At 39.1% G+C, this 22,171-nt stretch overlaps 1 protein-coding gene across 3 annotated transcripts in view; it reads right to left on the bottom strand.

The window, feature by feature from the left end:
- Positions 1-21,646, bottom strand: part of GAS2 (growth arrest specific 2) — a 67,329-nt gene extending 45,683 nt beyond the window's left edge. Inside the window, exons 1-3 of one of the 3 annotated variants that reach the window (XM_088175599.1) lie at positions 21,574-21,646; positions 12,896-13,057; positions 5,516-5,640 (exon numbers count right to left, since the gene is read on the bottom strand). In XM_088175599.1, the coding sequence (XP_088031725.1) occupies positions 5,516-5,640; positions 12,896-13,037 (267 nt within the window). In that variant the 5' untranslated portion in view covers positions 13,038-13,057; positions 21,574-21,646. Of the gene's footprint in view, positions 1-5,515; positions 5,641-12,895; positions 13,058-21,142; positions 21,283-21,524 lie in introns of those variants that run through there. The other 2 variants (XM_088175601.1, XM_088175600.1) reach the window with 2 other exon arrangements.
- Positions 21,647-22,171: the final 525 nt, after the last annotated feature.

The raw sequence follows: 22,171 nt of genomic DNA, 5'->3' as shown, positions 1-22,171 counted from the left end.
TGTTTAAGTATTAGCAATCCATACAAAGTCAATGTTAATTAAAAATCTATGGAAAAAACTTGGGTGTTTTATTGTTAAATTATATTATTAGCAATCGAAATTTGGTCCTCCTGACTTGATCTGCAGTCTGAATCATTATGTTTTCCAAAGTTTGAGCTACCAAGTAGTTAAATACTTAAATCTGCCCTGACAATTAGCTTGTGCTGCAAATTCTGGCTATTTCTGCAATGCAAAACAGGAGCAGAGAGTTGGAGAATGCCTGCCTCAGGTTCACTGAGGAGAGCAATGCCAGTTCACAGACACGGTGCTTCAGGCAAACAAGGGAACAAACCCAAGGACAAGAAGCATCAATGAGAAGAACAATGCAGAGACCCACGATGTCCTGGTGATCCCTTCAGGACTGCACAGCTTGAAGTGCATTTAAGACCTTTCTAAGCATTCTTCAATGTATTCACCTGGAACATGCCAAGCAGGCAAACACATAATATCCTGGAATTTTTTGTTCAGAAATCTGCTTTCATAGTCTGCTGGGCTACAGCACTCTGTCCTACCATGGCATCCTCCTGCAAGCATAAACTTTGGTTGAAGGAGGATTTGTTGAGGCACAGAAGGTTTGTGCATGTGACCTGCTGCAGACAAATCCTGCAGTAACTGCAAGAAACCTGGTAGCAACCCCAGAGAATGAGCAAGTATTGACATGTCTGAGAAACATACAAAGAGTTCTCTAACGAGCAGCTTTGCAGTCTCGTGGAAATTCTTCCTTCTAGATGAATTAGCACTTGTGAATTGTTTTGCAAGATCATTCTTTTCCTCTCACATCCACATCAGTCTGCCACTAGAAAGAGTAACACACAAAGAGACAAGGCTGTAGTTTTTTAATCCTTCCAAGTAACTGAGAGCCATAGCTATAATGTATTTGATTAGAAATTGGCTCCGTGAGCTTTTATTGCAAAATAAAAGTACAGAAAGTACAAGCGTGCAGAAAAACAAATTGCTGCTTCAGACCACAAAGGATCTGTTCATAGCCTAACAATTCATGCAGCCCTATTCAAGAAATTCTCGACTGGAGAGTCAGATTTATAACTTTCAGAGGGCACCTGAATATGGCTTTGATGCAGCTGACATCTCTTCACTGGGCAGACAGGTTCAAGGCACCGAGTTTACAGAATACCATACATTTATCCATCTACAGGACACAGATAATCCTGAGAAACTGAAGCCTATAGTATAATTAAAACCACCATGTTGATTAAATCAGACTTGCAGCTTGGCCATCTGGGGTCTATGAGCAAGATCCAGAATCCAGATCTAATTCTGAATAATTGTTACTGATTCTTTTAATTCTAACTCTTAAAATGCACAACATGGCCCCCAAAGATAATTCACCTTCAACCTGCTTCATGAAGCCATTGTTTTAAGTGGAGTGTTTGTAAATATATCAGCAGCTTCAAGGATGGAGGGCAGACTGTGCCCTGCCAACAAAAATGGTAACAACAATTAACACAATTTATTTATGTTTATTTAAAAATCTTTATTAATGGTCTTACTAAACTAAGCCAAACCAAATCAAATATGGGCTCTGTGCATACTGCACATGCCTTGATGCTCTGGATTTGTTTGTACAGCTGTGAAATTCTCAAATTAAATATCTGTCAAGAAAGGTAAAATAGTGACAGAAGACTATGAAGAAATGCAAGTCAATGGGAGAATATTACACAATGGCATCGTGTAACATTAATGACTTTTATGGAATAACTGCTGCTATAATAATAAGTCTGTAGTTTCAAGATAGTACTCCATTGGCAGCAGCACAGGTAGTTTCAACAATTTACAGCCATACAAATCTTGAACATTTATTAAGATTGATACCAGTCATCCCCTTGTCATTTTATAAATGTACATTATAAGGCATGACTCTCAAAATCTCCAGGAAGAGGAAAAAATTACTTCTTAGAAAATATATCTTCACAGTGCCCTCTCTGTTTAAAAAATCCATTTTCATCTAAAACTCAAAAATTTTGTCTGTTTGCAGCAAAGGATCAGACACAACATTAATGCTTTCAGAACGATCAGGTTTTGAAGCATGGTTCAGCTGCTTAAAAAATGAAGAACATTGTCTTCTAGATCTTGCAAAAGAATCCTAGAACCTAACATCTTCTGAAATGAACAATTTTTAAATGCTTCCTATTTAGAAACTGAAATGCTTTTAATATCTTATTAGTGAATGATTGACCAATCAAACAGCAAAGTAGCTGGAGTCATGAAGACACAGAGTACCCACTGTGGTATCCAAAGGTGCCTATTAGGGCATTAAGCTCTCAAGAGCAACATGCAGAGACTGCCAAACTCCTGTACTCTAGATTCCACATCATTCTCCTGAAAAACAAATACCAAAGCAGAGTGTGGCCCAGGGGGCATTTTTAGATGCAGGGATTCAGTCCTAAAAAGGCTTTATACAGAAATAAAAAAATACAGATATAATTTAAAATAATTTCTTCGCAGTTTGACTCTAGTAACAGATTTCCCTTCGTCCACTGGCACATCCAGCAGGTTATTCATCCCCAAGAAACAATAACACAGAACATGTGAGTGACTCTTATCCTTTCTCAAGTTCTAATCATTTTCAGCTATAAGGATTTCCTCATCTGTGTGGGATTTCTGTGTATTCAGCCTTCTAACAGATCTCTCTTCCAATAACTTACTCAGTATTTACTTGAACCCAGGTCAATTTAAACACTCCTTGACAAGAATTTTTCAACTTGTATGTAAACAAGGCCTCCCTTTTGCTTGTTTGGCTTCCACCAGCTTCATTCAATATCCCGTGGTTTTTGTATAGAAACTGACCATTTACCACATCATTCCTGATTTTACAAGCTCCATCATATGTCCCTCTTTCCACACTCAAGCATCCTAACCTATCCAGTCACTAAAAAAAAGCAACTCCATTATCTCCTTCATGCATAAAAAGTTATGTCTTTTTTGCCTGCCTCTGACTCTTAAGGAAAGAAAACTACTTTTGCATCACACACCATTTAATCTCCTTTTCAGTCACTTAAAGCTCTATCCCCAAGTCACATTACTAGTAGTTTCCTATGTATTTTGAAAATTTCCCCAGGATCCACAAGTGTTTCCACATGGCACAAAAAGAAGCGTTGATATCAACGTGACAATCTTCCTTCCAGATTTGGAAAACACAGTATGTTGGGAACTTTTTTGAAAACTCTGTTTTCCCAATTTACTCTACACTCTAAATAGCTGATGCTAAGGGATTCCTGAAATCTGAAGGAAGTTCAATGCTCACTAATAAGAAAGGGAATGTTACAGTTTAGTTAACAAGCAAACTGCAAAACTGGCATTGACTTGAAACTTAGTGCACAAGCTATTAAATCAGAAGCAATAGGATTTAACCTCTGCTATTTTGTGGAGTATTGCCATATGAATTTAAGGAATTATGGTAAAAGACTGATGAGTGCATGCAATATTAGCTTTTAATACCTTCTTAAATCTGTTGCTATAGTTGCTAAACTGGCCAGACAGCCCCAAAGAACTGCACAATGACTTCATGACTGGTAGCACATATCAGTCAGAGCAGGATATACCATCTTTCTTTAAGGAACTAAAAAAACTAAACCCATGAAGCTTTTCCACAGGAACAAGTTCACATACAAGGAAAAACTTTGCTTTTGAAAACAGCTCAAATCTTCAAGCTTGTGGAAGGCCTCAGTAAGATTACACACACTCCCTCCATGAACCTCATCTTTATCCTGCCTTCCTCACTCAGATTTAGAAGTTCCATATATGGATAGATTATCTATTTTGATAGAAGCTGAACTCAACAGAAATCAGTGGCTTCTGCCAGCTGCCAATGAAGTCATCAGGGTACCTTGGTGAAAGAACATGTTTCTGTTTTCTTGTGCAGAGCAAGGGCCAAATGGCTTCAAAATTCCATTTACATTATTAATAAAACATAAAAAAAATTTCAGGGGAGGATGGTGGAATTCTTTCTATCCTAAATTTTATACAGCATTATCTCCTCATAAATGTTCTTGCTATCCCAAAGTCAGATTTTTCACCATGAAGTCTAGTCCTATTGCCCAAGAGTGCTGTACAGGAAATTAAAATATGAAAATATGAATAGCTCCCTAATAAAAATAAAATAAAAATAAAATAAATAAAATAAAATTAAAATCTATTTTGCCACTTCTTTGAATTCTTACTGTACTAAGTATGAAATAACATACATTGAGAAAATAGCAGTGAGGTCGATTTTTTTCCCTTTTAGATGTATTGTCAGTTGTACCAGCCTGACAAATAAAGACCAAGAAATCCAAATAATGACCACATATGGGACTGCAAATGTCTAATTTGCTTCTAATGTAACTTAGAACACAAAAAACCATACAAGTAACCCTCCCTTCTGCCTACCTAGCTCCTAGGCTCAATCAAATGCCCTACATGTTTTCTCACTTGAAAACTACCATGGCACTTAGGTGAAGACAAGTCAGACCACATTACAAAGAGGAACTCCAAAGTCACCCAATACTTCTACTAACAAAGACCTGATTATAATTTGAACGAGGAAATATGACAATTTCTTCTACAACAACAATTATGAACTTGGAACCAAAAAAAAAAGCTTACACAGGTACAACTGACAGATAACTGTCAGTTCTCAAACCAGCTGATAAAATTTATGCCATGCCCTAATTTCTGCTACAGACAAGTTATGAAGCATCAAGAATAGAAGATGCATTATGTGATTTTTGTTCTTGTCCTCTTCTTTACCCATTCTTTATTTGCCTGGTTTAGCTTTCAAAGAAGATGTACCTGAATGCAACCAGAAAAATAAGAACAGTTTCACACTGAATGTGTTAATGTGTCAACCATCAAAGAAATGAAATGAAGAAATGAACTTGCTGCACTCTTGAATGTTTCCCAGTAAGATTGTCCCATGAGAATAGTTTAAATTAAAGCAAGGTTGTTTTCAAACAAGTGTTTAAACTGATCCTTCCAAAACTCCTAAGTATCTTCTAGTTTCACATTTTCCATTATTATTTATTATTATTTCCATTATTATTCCTTCAACTCTTTACTGAAACCCCTTCCAGTTCAGCAACTGTAAAGGATCTTTAAACTCAAGGCACCAAAACTAACTATAGAGTTTTATTATTGGTCTCCCTAGAGCTGTTTTTGGAGGAAAAGACACCTCCCCACAGCTACTTAATATTCCCCTTGAAAATAAATACAAGGATCATATTTTCACTGTTATCTACCACATTCCACTGCTAGATATGGTTTATTCTTATTCTCCACATACTACAAGTACTTTTTTGAGTAACTGCTTTGCATAGATACTTTAAGAAATACCAAATAAGCACTATTTCCCCCAATTTAATATTGTAATTTTTCTACAAAGAACAATTACCTCCCAACCCATTTGAAGAATCTCAACATATAAAATGGTCAGATACACCAGATACTGATATTAAATGCTAGAGTGTTGACAAACACTTACTTTGCCAGGCTTGTTTGCATCAAAGCTGTTTTCCTTAAATTTCTCCTGCAGGGTCTCAGCTAACCGGCAAAGCAAGGCACCATTATCCAATTTCTCCATAAAGGTTTCTGCTGTTATTTCTCTACCTGAACAGCAAAAAGAAAGTTAACGTGGCAGAAAGCATGCAATGGTATAGACTGCATTTGTGAAAAAAAGAGAAATCAGAAGAAATCTGGACAATATTTTGAAATAAGCTTTAACTCAAAAACTTGCATTACTTTGAATATTTTGTGAATAACCTTAATACTACTTTACTGGTAGATATGCAGCAAATTATGAAAAAAACCCCATGATTTCTTTGGGAAGGCATGTGATATTTGGAATATAGTTCTAGCATATCCAACTCCACATATTTCACTCTACTTATGAAGATCCAGGGCTTTAACATAATGTTTTAAAGGAAGAGTGCTACAGGTTTACACCAGTGAGTATGTGTAGTTACAGCATGAATTGCTAAGAGTTTATTTTGTAACAGACATAGAAAACCATGTCAAAAAGAAAAGGGTGGTATATTTTTAGAGGACACTTAAGTCTTGATCCTGCAAGTATACAAGACAGTGACTGCAATGCTCCTATGAAAGTTCTTTTTCAGAAGTAGAGTTAGGTACATAACAAAATAACAGAGTGAAATTTCATATTATATACCTGCTTGCCACACTGATTAAAATTTTCACTAAAAGAACAAAGCTAAAATACTCTGCTTTCATAATATATCAACTTTTATATCACACTAAATGACACAGCACTTCAGGTGCCTTCCACAGCAGGCCAGACAAGCTTACCCAGCAGTGCAATTCCATCCCCTGGAAGAGGGGATCATGTGTTCCATGACAGGATTGCATGCTGACACCAGATGAGAAGGGAATTATTTACCATCCTAGACTAAACTTCCGGGATCTTAACATAATTTTCAGTAAAAATATTCCAATTTCTTATTGGAGGTTTTTCATTTTCACATTTTGACTGAAAAAATCTGCCTTTACTTTGGACACTATGTTGACAAGCAGCTGTATTTTTCAGCTCTTTTAACTTCCACTCATATCAAGAGAACATCAAGGAACAATTCTTGTTCTTCCAATTAAGACAGGATTGTTTTTCCCCAGTATTTACATATGCCATTTAGGAAATGAGACTATTAACTCATTTTTCATAGGTTGTTACACAACATGCATTAGCAACAATAGTCTAACATGCCAAATTAATAAAAAAATTAAAAACTGAAGTGAGACTGGTTCCTCATCCCTGCTTCCATGAGATGTCTTGAAACTGAATATATTAATCTGTTCAGAACAGGCTCACTGCAAGTTTTTGTCAAATTAAATTGGAAAAGTAAAGCTTTCCTGTATCTCTTTGCTAAGAAGGAGCAAATAATATTAAAAGTAACAAAAATGAACTTCTGAACTTCTTGCTGATACATTGTGACCTGATACTCCATATCACAATATCGAAGACAGCAACATTATAAAGCAGTATGACTTTAAAAATGTTACAGGAAAGCTGATTTCTCTAAGCCCTTGTCTGAAAACTTTGAGGCACTTTAGCATCTTTTGGGCAAAACCCAAAATGTGAGCCTTTTCAGTTTGCTAAGCTAAGATAAAAAAAGATAAAGATTGTTGCAGTAAACCACCTTCAGATAGAGCAGATTCTATTCTTCATTGAAGCTAAACTTGTTTTTCCTAACACACATTTACCTCAGAAATATCTTTTTAACATGAAGATTTTCCCTTTTTTATTCCCACTTAATTCTATTTGCTATGTAGCCCACTTCACAGCTCCTGTATACATAAATGACTTCTCCAGGCAAAAGAGCAGCAGCAGCACTGCAGACATTCAGAGTTAGCCTAGGCCTAACTGATAATATTTTTGCCATATCTCCAGACCAAATGAAGCCAGGACTGAAACTATAATAGCCCAGACATAAAAAAAACCTCAACAGGTCAACACCTCAAAAGACTTTGCCACCATTCTAGCCTACATATTCTCCCATTTGCCCCATCAGCATTTTTATAAAATGCTCTAAAGCCACTAGAAAGCAAAATTTTCAAAATAACTATGCTACAGCAACTGCTTGAGTATTACTTTTTATAATACACTCCTTCTTCTCTAAAAAATTTATTTCAAGTATCTTTAAAAGACTAAAATTTTTTATTTTAATTTGCAACACATAATTTTTCACAAAGGCAAACAAACCTCCCCCCCACATTCTACATATCTCTTCTGTCCCATGATTTATAGATGCATAATTTCACAATAATAGAATGTTATAAAACCCTTAAAACTTATTTAAGGATTTTTTTTTACAAGTATATAGAAAAATTCAGTTATCTTCTTCTGTTAATTAACAATATATTTATATTATTTTAAGTACTGAATTGCATTAGCAGTTTGGTCACTGCATATTTTACACTAAACTGGATTATTTGAGTTCTATTTGCCTTTATGAAACCTGAAAGAATGAGTTTTGCATTGAACATCTGTCTCCAATGAAAAGTATATTAGGTGTCAGCTTTCAATTCACTGTATTTTATGGCTTCATAAGGTGGCATTTCTTTGCTAAAACAGACACGCTGACATATTTAACAGTAGAAACGCATTGATTCAAGTAAGAGTAATGTTCATAACCTGTATTTGTATGGAAAAAACATCAAACTCCATTAAAAATGTACAACTCCCCCTATAATTACAAGAAAGCAGTTGCAATGTTTTTACAGAATGGCAATAACATTAAGTACAATAAAAAAAAAACAACACTGAAGGGGTTGAAGATACAGCTTTCCTTACAGGGCTCAGCCAAGCAGAGCCTTCAGAAGAGAGAGGCTGAAAGACCCAAGTCCCCAAATTTAGACTCCTCTGTTACACTTGGTGTAATAACTACAGGGCAGGACTGACTCCAGCCTCACAACTTGTTAATGGACTATTTTAATTGTACATTTTGTCTAGCAACACAAAACCAGTAGTTTACAAATAGAAATATTTCACTCAAGTGAATCTCTGAAACACCTACAATATTGAGGCACTGCTGAAACAATTGCTGCTGACACTCTCAATTCACGTGGCATCTAAACCCAGGAAAAAAAAGTGATAAAAATAAAGAAAACCAAGGTCAAGGACTATGCATATACAAAACTGGTTCTTTTCTGGCAAGGTTAGTACTCTGTTCCCTACAATAGTTGACAGTAGGAGAAATAATTTTGAAAGCATTGAGACATTATTACTGACTTGAAATGGGACATATAAAAATTCCAAGACACACTGATAATAAAGGAAACTATAAAACAACTCAACTAAGTAAGAAACTGTATCAGTGCCAGCAGAGTCACTGGAGGTATCAGTACTGTGAATATCTTGATATTCAGACATTTAAAATCTGTATTTCCCACTGGCTCGATCTGAACAAACTGATGTTGAAAATACATATTCTGTTACAGAACGCTTAGGCAACAAGGTGAGCAAGAACCCTAAGCTGACACAGATTTAATTCAGAATCAAAGAAAGACAGTTTTCGTGCAGGAGATGTACCATTCTCCAACCACAAACTTTACACCTCCTTCCACAAACTTTCAAACACCTAACTTTGTCTTCAACTTGATGTCTCCCCTAACATCCTCAGCTCTGCTCCTTGTCTCCAAGCCTCCTTCACTTTTGCACCCAAGCAACTTTTACATGCATCAAACAATATTCAGTGTTTACATGTCCAATTCCTCAGCACCTTGCATTCCCTGGCCCCTCAGCTATAAGTTTCTGAAACCCTCTTCCTCTTAAGAAGAAACTTCTTCAGGACTGAAACCTTGGGGCCCAGCATACACCTGAGCTGTAGTCAGTCTCTTGTGCTAAATGAAGCTGGATGGAATAAAAAGACAATATAACCCTCTGCAGCTTGTATATAAACTCTTGGAATGGGGAAAAATATCAGAGGTCCACAAAACTGCTGAAGAGGAAAGAGGGAAACCACCTCTCTGTACCTGTCCTAAACTCCAGGCTGGTGAGGAGCTCACTCCTCGTGTCAGCCATTTCACTTCTGCAGACACACACAAAAAACCAAGACAATACTAGAGAGCAAAGCAGAAAAGCAAACTCTTCAAATTGCCATTTTCCCTCTGCTAGAAGAGTTCTGTGGCCCAAGTGTGCTAATTCCCATGTGCAGCTTGCTCAGGGTGGAATGGAACTTGACAGCATCCACAAGAACATTCTACTAAAGTTAAGTATATACAAAATTTGGAATTTGTCAGCAGTGAAAGCATTCCCAAAGGCTTCATTGGCTCTGTACCTAATAGAAACAAGGCTAAGAGATCATCACGACTTGCAATTCATCTAGGTTAACACATCTCATCACTGCCACTCGTGACTGAGACACCAAACTCAACACAGAGAAGCAAGGACAGGAAACACAACACCTATGGCTACAATCTTCCTTTCCAGCAGACAAACCACAACACTGACATGTCCCACTTTGAAAATGCTCTAATGTACAATATTGTATGAGTTAATCCTATCTGACACATGGATTTCATCTGCAATGTCCTTTTTCCATCCCCCAGAGTATAGAAAACTGAAATCTATTCAGCAATGGAGCTGTAATGACAAACTGTCCTCTCTGAAGCTCTGAGCTTCTCTGATATGGTTCCAAAAATAATTAGCAAAGGGCACACAAAAGTACCAGCAATTACTAAACAAAAACGCCCACAACAATGTCCGTGCTAAATTAAATATCCAAAGTCTCAGGATTAAAAATTCTTTCAATATTATTTTCCAGCTGCACCATGTATCTCACTTTTCTAATTTATCAATTGGATAAGGTCGAATTCCAGCTATGCCTAATTGTCTATCTACAAAAATGTCCTAAAACACCATCACTTGATCAAACTACTTCAAAGAGTTTCAGCTGTATCCTTGCCTAAAATACTATTAAAAAAAATTCTATATTTCTTTGAAAAGTTTATGTGTCCTTGTTGAGTCCTCGTACAGATGAATGACAAAAATACAGATGATACAAAACATGAACCAAAATGGCAAAAGTTAAATGAAATGCATATTCATTTCCTTTAGAAATTGAGAAATCTTATTGCATGAAAACTGCCATAAGGCCACTTAGAATGAAGTCACACAAGATACAGACAGAGCAAGTTAGGATGGATACACACAGTATTATCTGATCTGTGTCACTTGCACCTCCATGCATGCAAGGATCTACTGACCAGTAATGCAAAATACATTATTTTTTCCACTTAGAGGGGATAAAACCCAAAACAAACCAAAAAAGCCTTCCATATTCTTCTATCCTTTTGGATGCTGAAAAATGCATGTTGTATATTCATTTCTATAACACTGTAGAGCAGCATGCTCACACATCCCTTCTCTATTTAAAGTTTATCCAAATTATGCAGTAATTAAACAAAATCTGAATTCTGAGTTACTCTTATGAATAACAATTATTTTAATTCACACTTTATTTTCAATGTGAATTTTAATGTAATTTAATTATTAATTTTAATAACAATGTCTACACAAGAATTCAAAGCAGTCTAGCAAATCACTACAAGTTCATCAGCACAAACTCTGAGAAAAGGAGAGCTTGGTGCAAGAAGGTGTGGGGGAATGCATTAAGCAAATGAACTGGATATGCTGCTTAATTAAAAGAAGGTTGTGCCCATTTAGATCTGCAGTGCAGGACTTGGTGTCCATATGAAAAATCAGATATTTAATTACAGTTGGCATTTTGGAACCTCCTGCTGGTTGCTACTTTCTTGCTCAAAGAGTGACCTCATTCCTAAACTTATCACTGAGACAACACTGCTACAAACTGCAAACAAGCTTCTATTTGTTTTAGAGTGGATCACTAAAACTTCATTGTTTGAAACGTTTAAACAATATATTGAATCCTTAATGGAATGTGCGGCTTCCAATTCACAAAACAATCACTTGGATTACTGTCTTGTGGCAATTGGAAAGAAAAGTTTCTGAATTTTGTTCTGGTTTTGCATAGACAATTTTATATACAAAACATACTAATTTCAATGGAAATACCACACAAATATGCAATTTAAAACACCTGCCACTTTTGCAGTTGTGGATTCACAACTCAAGTCAAAAATGGGAATTGTCTACCTGCAAAATATTGTGTTCCACTGGCATTGTGCTTATTGACTTCCTCTGTCGTAACATAAGTGATATTTCCTTTTCTTTCTCTTAAAAAAGAGGAAATAGAGCAATATAGAATGTGCTGATGAAAGACACTGGATATACTCTGTTACTGTATGATACCACTGAGATGGTTTAACTACAGCATTTACCATGACAAGACACTGTCCATGTCTCACCAGAACAGATTTTCAGAATTCTTTTTTAATTAAATAAATCCTCCAAAACCATACACATCAAATTTAAAAGTGTTCATCCAAATTTTCCTCCAGAACCCCATCAGCTAAAGTTTCATGTAAAAATAGCTTCTGAAATATTTTTCTTCTCTATATTTAATGAGAGGAATTACTGACATGTCTCTCTTAGGGTGAGGTATTGTGTAAGTGCTCTATTTCTTTGGTAGTATCCTCTGTATTTACAGAGATCACACCAAAGCCATTTTCCCCTGAGTGTTCTCAGCAAACAACATAACTATTTCCTAGCTCATCGTTTCTAAATTCCACCTTGAACAATTTGTACATCTCAAGGTACTGTATCTTTCCTTCCTGCCAGGGACGATCTCATTTGCTCTTTTTTAAATGTACCTGATTTTTTTTTTTTTCCTCAGTTTTGGTTTACATCATCTTCTGACAGCAACAAGCCTTGTCTTCACACACCAAGACGCTCAGCTGCAATCAGTAAATCCCCAGGCCCCATCTATGCCAGGTCAAACCCCTCCATGCTCAGGCTATCACAAGTCCTAGCATGCATTGCCTTGGGCAGCACTTAGCAATTACTCGACTGCTTGGTGAGAGAATAACTATTTAATAGCTCCTTCTATTCAAGACAGTCAGTACACCATACTCTGTAGCAGATCTATCAATAAAAATGGAAGACATAGGTGAAGGCAGTAATTAGCATCGTTCAGTTTAATGGTATAAGTACAGAAAATAGATGCAAAAAAAAAAAAAAAAAAAAAAAAAAGAGGAAATTGGAAAGAAAACTAAACAGGGAATGTATAACGCTCAGTTATGCTACTCACAGAAATACAGTGGAGGCAAATTACTCATCAGCTTTCCTGACCTTGCTAATATTTCTGCTATAAGTCAGTAGCTACATAACCATATCTTTATTTCTGAAGTGCATAGAAATGTGAATTCCCAGCTGACAGCATAAGGAGCTCTCATACTGCCCAGATCTGCATTCCACCTTACTGCACCTTACCCAGGAGGTTTGTGAGCCACAGGGCCAAATCCTCTTTCATTGGCAGCAGGTTGGCCTCGTGTCTGCTGGCGAGCCACTGGCTGTACTGATGCATGTCAGAGAGGCCAGGCCCACGTGCCTTGGGGCTCAGGGCAGTGCACATTGCTTATCTGCTCCTCGTACCTGTTTAATTACACAAAAAGAAAAAAAATAAAAATAAAGGTCTTCATTATATCAAATAAAGTTTCACGCGCTCCATTTTTTTTTAGAGTTGTAGAAAATAATCCCATCCAGAATATAACTCCCATGTCTGGAAGTGTTCAAGGCCAGGTTGGACAGGTCTTTGAGCAGCCTGGTCCAGTGGAAGTGTCTCTGCCATGGAAGGGAAGGGGTTGGAATGAGGTGTCTCTAAGGTCTCTTCCCAATAGAACCACTCTATGATTCAAAAATTACAACAGCAATTATGAGTCTAAGAAATCAGACAAACAGTTGTGGACCTAACACATGGTTGCAAACACCAATGACTGAATTGTTTTCTTAATCTTTTTTTTTTTTATCATACTCTGTAACTAAATTCCATGTTTGCAAAAAGATCTGCAAAAGCTCTTGTTGACAGTACCTCACTCCTGAAGTTTAGCTTGCCCTTGAATTAGGCACAGCTTTCACTACAAACATACTTCTTACTGAAATTAGACAATTTTTTTCAGTTGAGGAGAAGAAAAAATATTTATAGATTTATTCTCTTGTATAAACACACATTTCTGCATTATGCGTATATTTCACATTTTCTAACAAAAAAAGAAAAAACCCTTATGTATCAAAGTTTCTTTGAAAGCAAAAGAGTTTAAAGCAGACTAAAGTACATAACTTATGCACAGCTCTATTGTGAAACTGACTTTATAAAAATGTCAGTTTGGATTTATGGCTTCCTGGTTAATTAAATTCAAATCATACCTGTTCATTTACGCCAGGCTGCAAGGGAGAGGAGAGAGAGGACTTGGACTGTTAGCTCTGCCAAAATCAATCTGGAATGTCACTCTCAAAATAGACTGATTCAGACTAGAAGCTACCAACAGCTTAGGAATTTCAATGACAGTATATTTAAATTTTCTCTAAGATACTCAGAACCACATGAATTAGTCTTTAAAATCACTGCTTCATTTTGGATAGAAACAGAGGCAAGACAGGTAACTGACACCAGTTGTTCAAAGATTATGGGAAAGATCAAGTATCTACCACCTACTTGCTTTCCAGAAACAGCAAATAACTTTGACCACTTTCTGGAGTCTATAACCTCCACTGATACAGTGAGGAGAGTCAGAACTGAAATTAGTTTGTTCTCCTGAATTACCTCTGCAATGACAGTGGTAAAATGTAATTAAAAAACAAAAAACAAAGAAAGAAAGATTAAAAAAAGAGTTCTTATTCCTGAGTGTATCTAAAATTTAGGAAAATCCTGCAATTTGTTTCTCTTTACTTACAAATTGGGAAAATACAACGGGAAAAGCAGAACTACTTTACTAAAGGAACCAGTTAGACCCTGCACCTCTTCACTGGGAGTAATTTCACAGTTCATACATGCTTTGTGGAGGGGGTTAGACTGGATGACACTTGGAGGTCCCTTCCAACCTAAACTTATTGTTATCTGATATTTCACGGATGCACAGAGCAATATGAATCATGACACCCTACCCTGCTAGAAGGGTAAAAACTGGCACATACACTGAGCTGGATTGTGCCAAGAAGCAAACAGTGGGCAATACCCTTTTCTTTCACCCTACTTCATCACTTCCAAAACCATGCATATGAAGTTCCCTATGGGAACCTGGGGCTAATTAATCACCAACATTATGATATGCCTGACAGTCAGCCAGATACAATACAGGCTGCTGACACTGGTGGGGCTGAAGTAATTCTATGGTCTCAAAGCTACATTTAAGACAAGACAAAACAGAAGGAAGGCTTCTTTAACAGCTACATGGAAGCAGTCTGGGTTTCCACATCAGCCTGTGGAAGAAGCACTGCAGAGTGGAGAACTGGGGGAGTAGGGATGTTATTTCAGTTTGCCTCTAAAATACAGCATTGTCTTTAAATATACTTCATACTGACCTAACTCAGCAATCAGACTGTGTAAAGTCCCAAGAAACTTTTGGGACTCCTTCAGGGAAGAAAAGTGGGGAAATAGATTTTGGAGGATGCAAGGGTGCTTCAGTTTCTTAGTGACTGTGGTAGTATGAAGAAAAAAAGAGAGAGAAGAAGGGTATTCTGAGTTAAGGTAGTTTTCATAAGACACATTCTCAGAATGAGAAACTGGAAAGATCACAAAAGCCAGACTGACAGGTGACAAAAGTCTCTAGAAGACGAAAATTATTAATGCACGTGTATCTATACTTGGACTAGGTCTGCTTGAAATAGTAGCCCTGAATGAAATAATGTATGCACTAATTGGTGAAGTGGGCATGGAAAGTGAGGACTGGGGAATGAGAAAGTTAATACTGATGAAGAGCCTGAAGAATTACAGATAACATATAGCAGATTACATACAAGCCAACCTTACCTCTGTGTAAGTTTTCCTTGATTTCATTTTCAAAAAAAACCCAAATTTTTCACTTCCCCACTACTTTTCTGGAAAACTGTCCTAAACTGCAGTAAAATTCACAAAATTCCTACCTTGGACATTAAAACTCATCTTTCAAGGAGCAGAGTATCTCCTGTCACAAACTCCACAGGGGATACTGATGATCAGTTATCAAACTGCAAGCATCAGAAACTTTCAAGCTCTGAATTATTCTTCATGCAAACACTGATCACTACTGAACCTGTTAAATTCAACTTAAGCCTTCGCAATACTTCAGTACTGAATACTCAAATTTCAGTAAAAAGTTAATCTACCTCTTTTATTGTACTAGTACATACATATTAGAACTTCATCACATAGTAGCTGGGATGCATGAAGAAGCCAAAATGAGATAATTATATGAAGGTGACAGCAACTGAGTCCTGAGCTCCTTCAAGATTTGTTTGAAGATTCTTCCTGTGGTGAAGGCCAGGCCCTTGTTTCATCACTCAGATACTTTCAAATCTTTACCTTAACATGTCTTAATATATTTCTTTTTTTAGTGAACTGAAGAAAAGTTTGTTGACAATTTATCAGTGAGGAATGTGGTCAGAGGAATGGACTAACTTGCATCAGAGGTAGACAGCAGCTTTCAAGGGTACATCACCACAGCTGAGGCAAGCCTCTGTCTCCAACAACTATTTCATCCTTTCCTTTTGGCAGACAAAGTAGGAACGAAGTGGCCAAAAAATATTGGGTTTCCTAATCTCACTACTTTCTAACAATAACATCAAATCATCATATAAACACTGTTTAAAACTAGCCAACACAAACATGTCAATTATTTTATAGAATCTTACACTTCTCTATAAACTGCTGAGGCTGATGTGATATGCAGAAGCATTTTCAAAACTTACCTCTAAGTGCTTTAAAGCAACTGCTTCCCCCTACTATTCAGAATGTAGACAAGGAACAGTCTTTGACTACTTTTCATCCTGTTGTGTTACAGTTCATATGTATGTGGCACAACCTTTTTTTCGACCTTTCTCAATAAGAGGATGGCATCTCAAATTCTTAGCCTTATTGTCTAGATGAAGAATTCAGCGTGGGATGGTTTACAGTACACCCAGAAATGTGTATCAGATTCAACACACTAAAAGCTCCTATTTCTCTCCGCTTGCTCCTACTGAACAGTGAAGTTTTTATTTTGCTTTACAGTAGTGCATTCAGTTATCTGTGTATTGCAGTTCACTGCTTGTATTTGGCCAGCAGTGTAACCTTACACTATCTGATGTTTGTTATCAGATCATCAGGTGAAAGCAATGAGAATCAAACAAATGATCATCTGTGTCTCTACTGCCTTTTGTTGGGGTTAACAGGTAGGAAAAAATGAATCAAGAATGATACACTGTACTCAAAACACACAGGAGACAAGGACTGTTTAATCTAGAAAATAAAACTGGATGCCCAGTGAAGCATGCATAGTTGCAGATCCCCAGATTCAATTCCCTTTCCTATTCCAACCATCCTCCTTACCTGTAAAATCGTGATAATTTTCTTCAATCAAATATAAAAAGGGAGGAAAAAACTATTCTGTATAGGAAAAATGCATATATATAAGCTTGCATGTATGCATAGACATACATACAAAGAAAATACATGTGCTCCACCCTGCTACCTAATTATATTTACTCCAAATTACCTATCCAGTTCCGGCATATATAAATAACAGCTTACTCTGAGTAGCTGTTGGCTTTGCAGTGCTCTTTGTACCACGAGTTTCACTGCCACTTCAACCTGGTTCCCAATTACAACATGCATTAATTCTCAAACAGAAAGGGTCTTGAACCATTTCTTTCAGCTTGCTCCTACATACAGTCTTTGCAGGTCAGGAATAAAGAAGTCTTGCTGAATCACTTGCTCTTCATGACTTGACTTAAGAATTAACATAGAAGTATCCAGTGAAACAAGCATTTTTCTTTGTATTCAGTTAGAATAAAAATAGGTTACAAGTGTCTATGGAGGGAAAAAAATCATAAAGCAAACAGAACTCCCTACAGTGATCAATGAAGTCACCTCTGATGCAAAGGTCCCACACGATGTGCCCTTTGCACTGTACAGCCTGACAGGGACACTGTGCACAGACATCAGCTTTGGCCACCCAGGCACTGCTGCCTGGCAGGCAAGTGCTCTGTGCAGCTGGCAGCCAAGCCAGGGTTATCCAGGACTGAAGATCTGCACAGATGCCAGTTCAGTGGCCTAGTTGCTCTACAAAGCTAGAAGAACTGGAACAGAAGTTGGCATAACTCTGCCTCAGACCCTGGGTTCAAAGACTCTTTTCCATAAATCTTCACAGGATTAAATATGCAGGCTTGAAGCTTGTGCAGCGAGATCTGTTATAATACGACTGAGGAAGCATATTAACCACCAGTTGTAGAAGAAACTAAACATCATACACACAACTGTGCAATTGCTTTACTGTCACTGATAGAGGAAACAGACAGCAACTTAGACAAGATCAGCAAGTTTTTCTGTGAAGGAACTGGAACTTGAGCACTAGACTGTACATTGGCTTTGACAGAGGGGTATCAGCTACAAATGCAGACAATCTCCTGCTGTCTTAGGGAGAAGGTAATGCTATTGGAAAGCAGCCAACCTGGAAGGAGAGGAGACAGAGGATCAAAAGCCAGAACAGAGCTCATGAGTATCTGGCAAGGGTCTCTGCTGGATCTCCCTGCTAGTTCTAATCACCTCAAGCAGATGGAAAAGAACAGAACTTTTGAAACTTTACTAGAGCTTAAGTGGACTGTGTGGAGCATTCCCTAACTGTAACAGCAGGCTGAGTGCAAAAAAGGTGTAAGATTCAATGTTCATAAACAGATTAAGTTGCAGAACAAAATGCATAATTGTGCAAGCAGAAATGAAGCTGCCCACAATTTAGGACCCATATTGCAATAATCACCTTCACATCATCAAGAGCCAGTTTTACAGACATCACACAACCAAGGATAAATACATTCGTATTTTAAAACTTCAGTTTTCCTGTCCCAGTGTTGACATATTTTTCAGATTTGGAGAGAGAATAACATCAGTTCACAGACTAAAGGCTGCTCTTGCTTTTCCACCCCCTTACCCATATATATACGTATGTGTATACACATATATGCAGAAAGAGGGAAAAAATATATGAATGCCTTCCTTTGAGAGCCACAAAAATAACTAAAAACTTCTGATTTTTTAAAGTCAGGAAACTGTTCCCTATGGTGAGTGAGATCAGCTAGACAGTGGAATGACTTTCCCAAATGAAACTGTGAAAGCTCCCTTTCTTGAAATCCTAAAAATGGACTAAAAGAAGCAGTAAGAAAAAAAACCAGACTTGTCACTCACTGTTACATGTTACTTAGTCAATCTTTACCACCTTCAATTTCCAGTTTACTACAGGAGAGTAATCACTCTCATTTTGCCCTTTTACATAGGTAAAAACAAACACAATCATTTTTAAAGTCATTCTGCTACTACCTTGCATATTTCCTCTTCAAGAACTATTTGCAGAGCTTTCTGTTCTGTAAGAAACAGGTCATTCTTATCTGCATTATCATACACCTACCTTATATGTAATCTTAACTTCTCTCACTACTATAAACAAGCAGATAAAACATAAGCTGACAAACGCAGCAAGCATATCTTTATAAGAAAATTTAATTTTTCTAGCTATTTTATTATCCTTATAAATCATACCACAACCAATTTAGTCCAAGGTTTCTGGAGTTTTCCCAGATTAACTTGGAGCATACTGTACATTAGGAGCAGGGGGAGGGGCACTGAAGGGGAACCACCATCTGAAACTCATTAATCAATTAGAATTTTTCATGGCTTACATCAAAATGTGATCTACACTGATAGAGTAAGTTTTAATCACAAGAAGCCTTTGTCCTTTGCATTATGAATATACATTACAAATGTGTGCAGCACTTTGTGAGGGGAGGATGGAGAGCCTGGCACAACAGCTTATCGATACTTTATACCTGTATGACCCTTGGTCTGAGGCCAGACCAGAACGAAGTTAACTACACTTAAAAATCTGTTCTAATCATTGGAAACCTAGACATTTTCAGGACTATGCCTAGTAGAAACAATTTGATTGCCTTGATAATGTCTCCCTTACCAAAAGGAAAGCGGAAAGTCTTTCTCACACAGACAGAAACAAAACTTTAGGAACATTCACTATCTACTTGCTCATAAAGTTATAACTTCTGGAAACTGAGCCTGATTCCTAACACTGTCCAAAACCTTTGAAGTTGATTCCTCTTTGCCTGGCTCTTACTATATGTTTTTCTGCTTGTCTAAGCAAAATAGCCATTAAAAATTAGTACAAAAGAAGTTTCAACCTCCACCAGTTAGAAAAAGAAATACGTATTTAAACTGACATATCACATCACACAAGAATTACAAGTGTCTCTTGGTGCAAGGACACTATGCAGACAGTACTACAAGCTGACTTCCAATCATCAGCTTTGCTTTTAATTATGATGTTAATTTCTAAATCCTGTCCTGAAATTAGTGTTAACTGAGAGGTGTAAAGTGGAGTTGAAGAGGTACTGTGAATAGTAAGTGTGCCAATTTAAATAAGACTGCAGGTAAAATAAATAAAGTGACCAAATAAAGGATAAAGTAAGTGGCAGCTAGAACTTGAGGATAGTATTGACTCTTCAGCACTTCACCACCTTCATATAGGTTTGAGCATGGTTCCAACAAGGGTGGTATAACCCTAATCAGACAGCCCATGGCACCATACAATATGAAATTATGAATATCCTATTTAGAAACTTCCTATTAAATCACAATCCACATCACAAAACCTTCATAAAACTGTTACACTTGGCACAGCATCTACTTCACAACGAAACAAAAAATACATAATTGAATGTACATGGAAAACCAATAACACTTCGTTCATTTTTCACTGCCAAGTAATGTCAGAAGTATGTTGAAACTCCACTGGGGAGGCTGCAATGCATCCATCCTGGTGTCCCAGGAGCTCCCCTAGGAGCGTGCAGGATCAGATGAAACCACTGCAGAGACAGCAGGCTCAGATGAAACCACTGCACCAGGATGCACATAGCAATCCCAGATAACGACAGCAACCTTCATTCCTTACACACAGAGCGCCAGTGAAGAAACAGAGCCTTCCTAAACGCGAAACTCTGTCCTCGGAGATTTGAATCTAGAACCTGAAGAGCAAACCGAGAGCCCTGCAAGGGCGGCTTTTGGCACGTCCTGCTGTCCCTGGGGGCGGCGGAGGGGCGAGCCGGGCGCGGAGCCGGGCGCGGAGCCGGGCGCGGAGCCGGGCGCGGAGCCGGGCGCGGAGCCGGGCGCGGAGCCGGGCGCGGAGCCGGGCGCGGAGCCGGGCGCGGAGCCGGGCGCGGAGCCGGGCGCGGAGCCGGGCGCGGAGCCGGGCGCGGAGCCGGGCGCGGAGCGGAGCTCGGCCGCCTCCCGCCCCGCCGCTGCCGCAGCCGCATATGCGGAGGGATGCTCGCATTTCCCGCGGGCGCTGCGGACACACAAACCCGCCCTCCTCCTCTCGCACTATCAGCACAGCACCCCAGGGCTGCCTAGAGAAGCCACAAAGATCAACCAGAGGTTGGGGCCAGGGGTGAGCGCACAGTGAGTAAGAGCCACCCCCCGTCCCTTCTTACCCGCCCCGCTCTCACCCTGCGCGGAGTCCGGTGCGTTTGTCCTCCTCGGGGCCCCTCCGTAGTCAGGCTGAACTAATGGCTTTGCCATGAGTGCTGGAAGCGCTGCTCCCAGGTCTGCCCCTCGGGGGCAGGACCAAGCAGAACCCGCCGCGGCCCCCGGCCCTCCGCGCGATTCCCAGAGCAGCCCGCCAGCAGCCCGCAGCCTCACCGCGCTGAGCCCCGGGGGAACCACGCGTGGAGCTCCGCCACACACCCACGCACACTCTCATTCCGCCTCCGCCATGCTTTCAAACTCCCACGGTCAGAGAGAGGGAGGAAAAACATCCACCCCAAAACCCCACAAACCCCCCCAGACAGCGGCGGCAGCCGCCCCCGCCGTGCGGCGCCCCCGACCTACCCCGCAGCCTCGCCGGGACAGCGGGGAGGAAGGAAACAAAAGCACCTACTCCCCACTGCAGAACCGCCGGGCAAAGATCACCTTCCCGCTTCGCTCCGGCCCCTTTCTCTTTAAACTCGAGAGCAGCCGGCAAGACACACGAAACGCCCTCAATTTAAAGGAGCCCGCGTGGCGAGCTCCGCCGTACGGCCGGCAACGAGCCCCGCTGCTGCGCCGGGCAGGGATCCCACCTTGGCCAGGGCGGGCAGGAAGGCAGGCAAGGCAGGGATCCCACCTTGGCCGGGGCGGGCAGGAAGGTAGACAGGCAGAGCTCCCACCGTGGCAGGGAGGGGGAAGCAGACAGGCAGGGCTCTCACCTTGTCTGGGGTAGGTAGGAAGGTTTGATTTTTCTTTGTGTGGTTGGTTTTTGTTTGTTTTTACACACTTTCCTTTCCCTTCCTTTTTCCCTTCCTTTTCCTTTCCCTTTTCTTTCCCTCTTCCTTTTCCTTTCCCTTCCTTTTTCCCTTCCTTTCCCTTTCCTTTCCCTTTTCTTTCCCTTCTCTCTGACACCGATTTCCTATCCTTCAGCAGTCTGCATTGACTGAACGGAAGTTTAATACTCAGTTTTTTCAGAGAGACAGCAAATGCAGTTCACACTGATTTACCCT

Source organism: Sturnus vulgaris, chromosome 18 (genome assembly GCF_052056855.1).
Source record: "Sturnus vulgaris isolate bStuVul1 chromosome 18, bStuVul1.hap1, whole genome shotgun sequence".
Lineage (NCBI taxonomy): Eukaryota > Metazoa > Chordata > Aves > Passeriformes > Sturnidae > Sturnus > Sturnus vulgaris.
The sequence above is the reverse complement of the archived record's forward strand: the minus strand, read 5'-3'. Positions and strand labels throughout refer to the sequence as shown.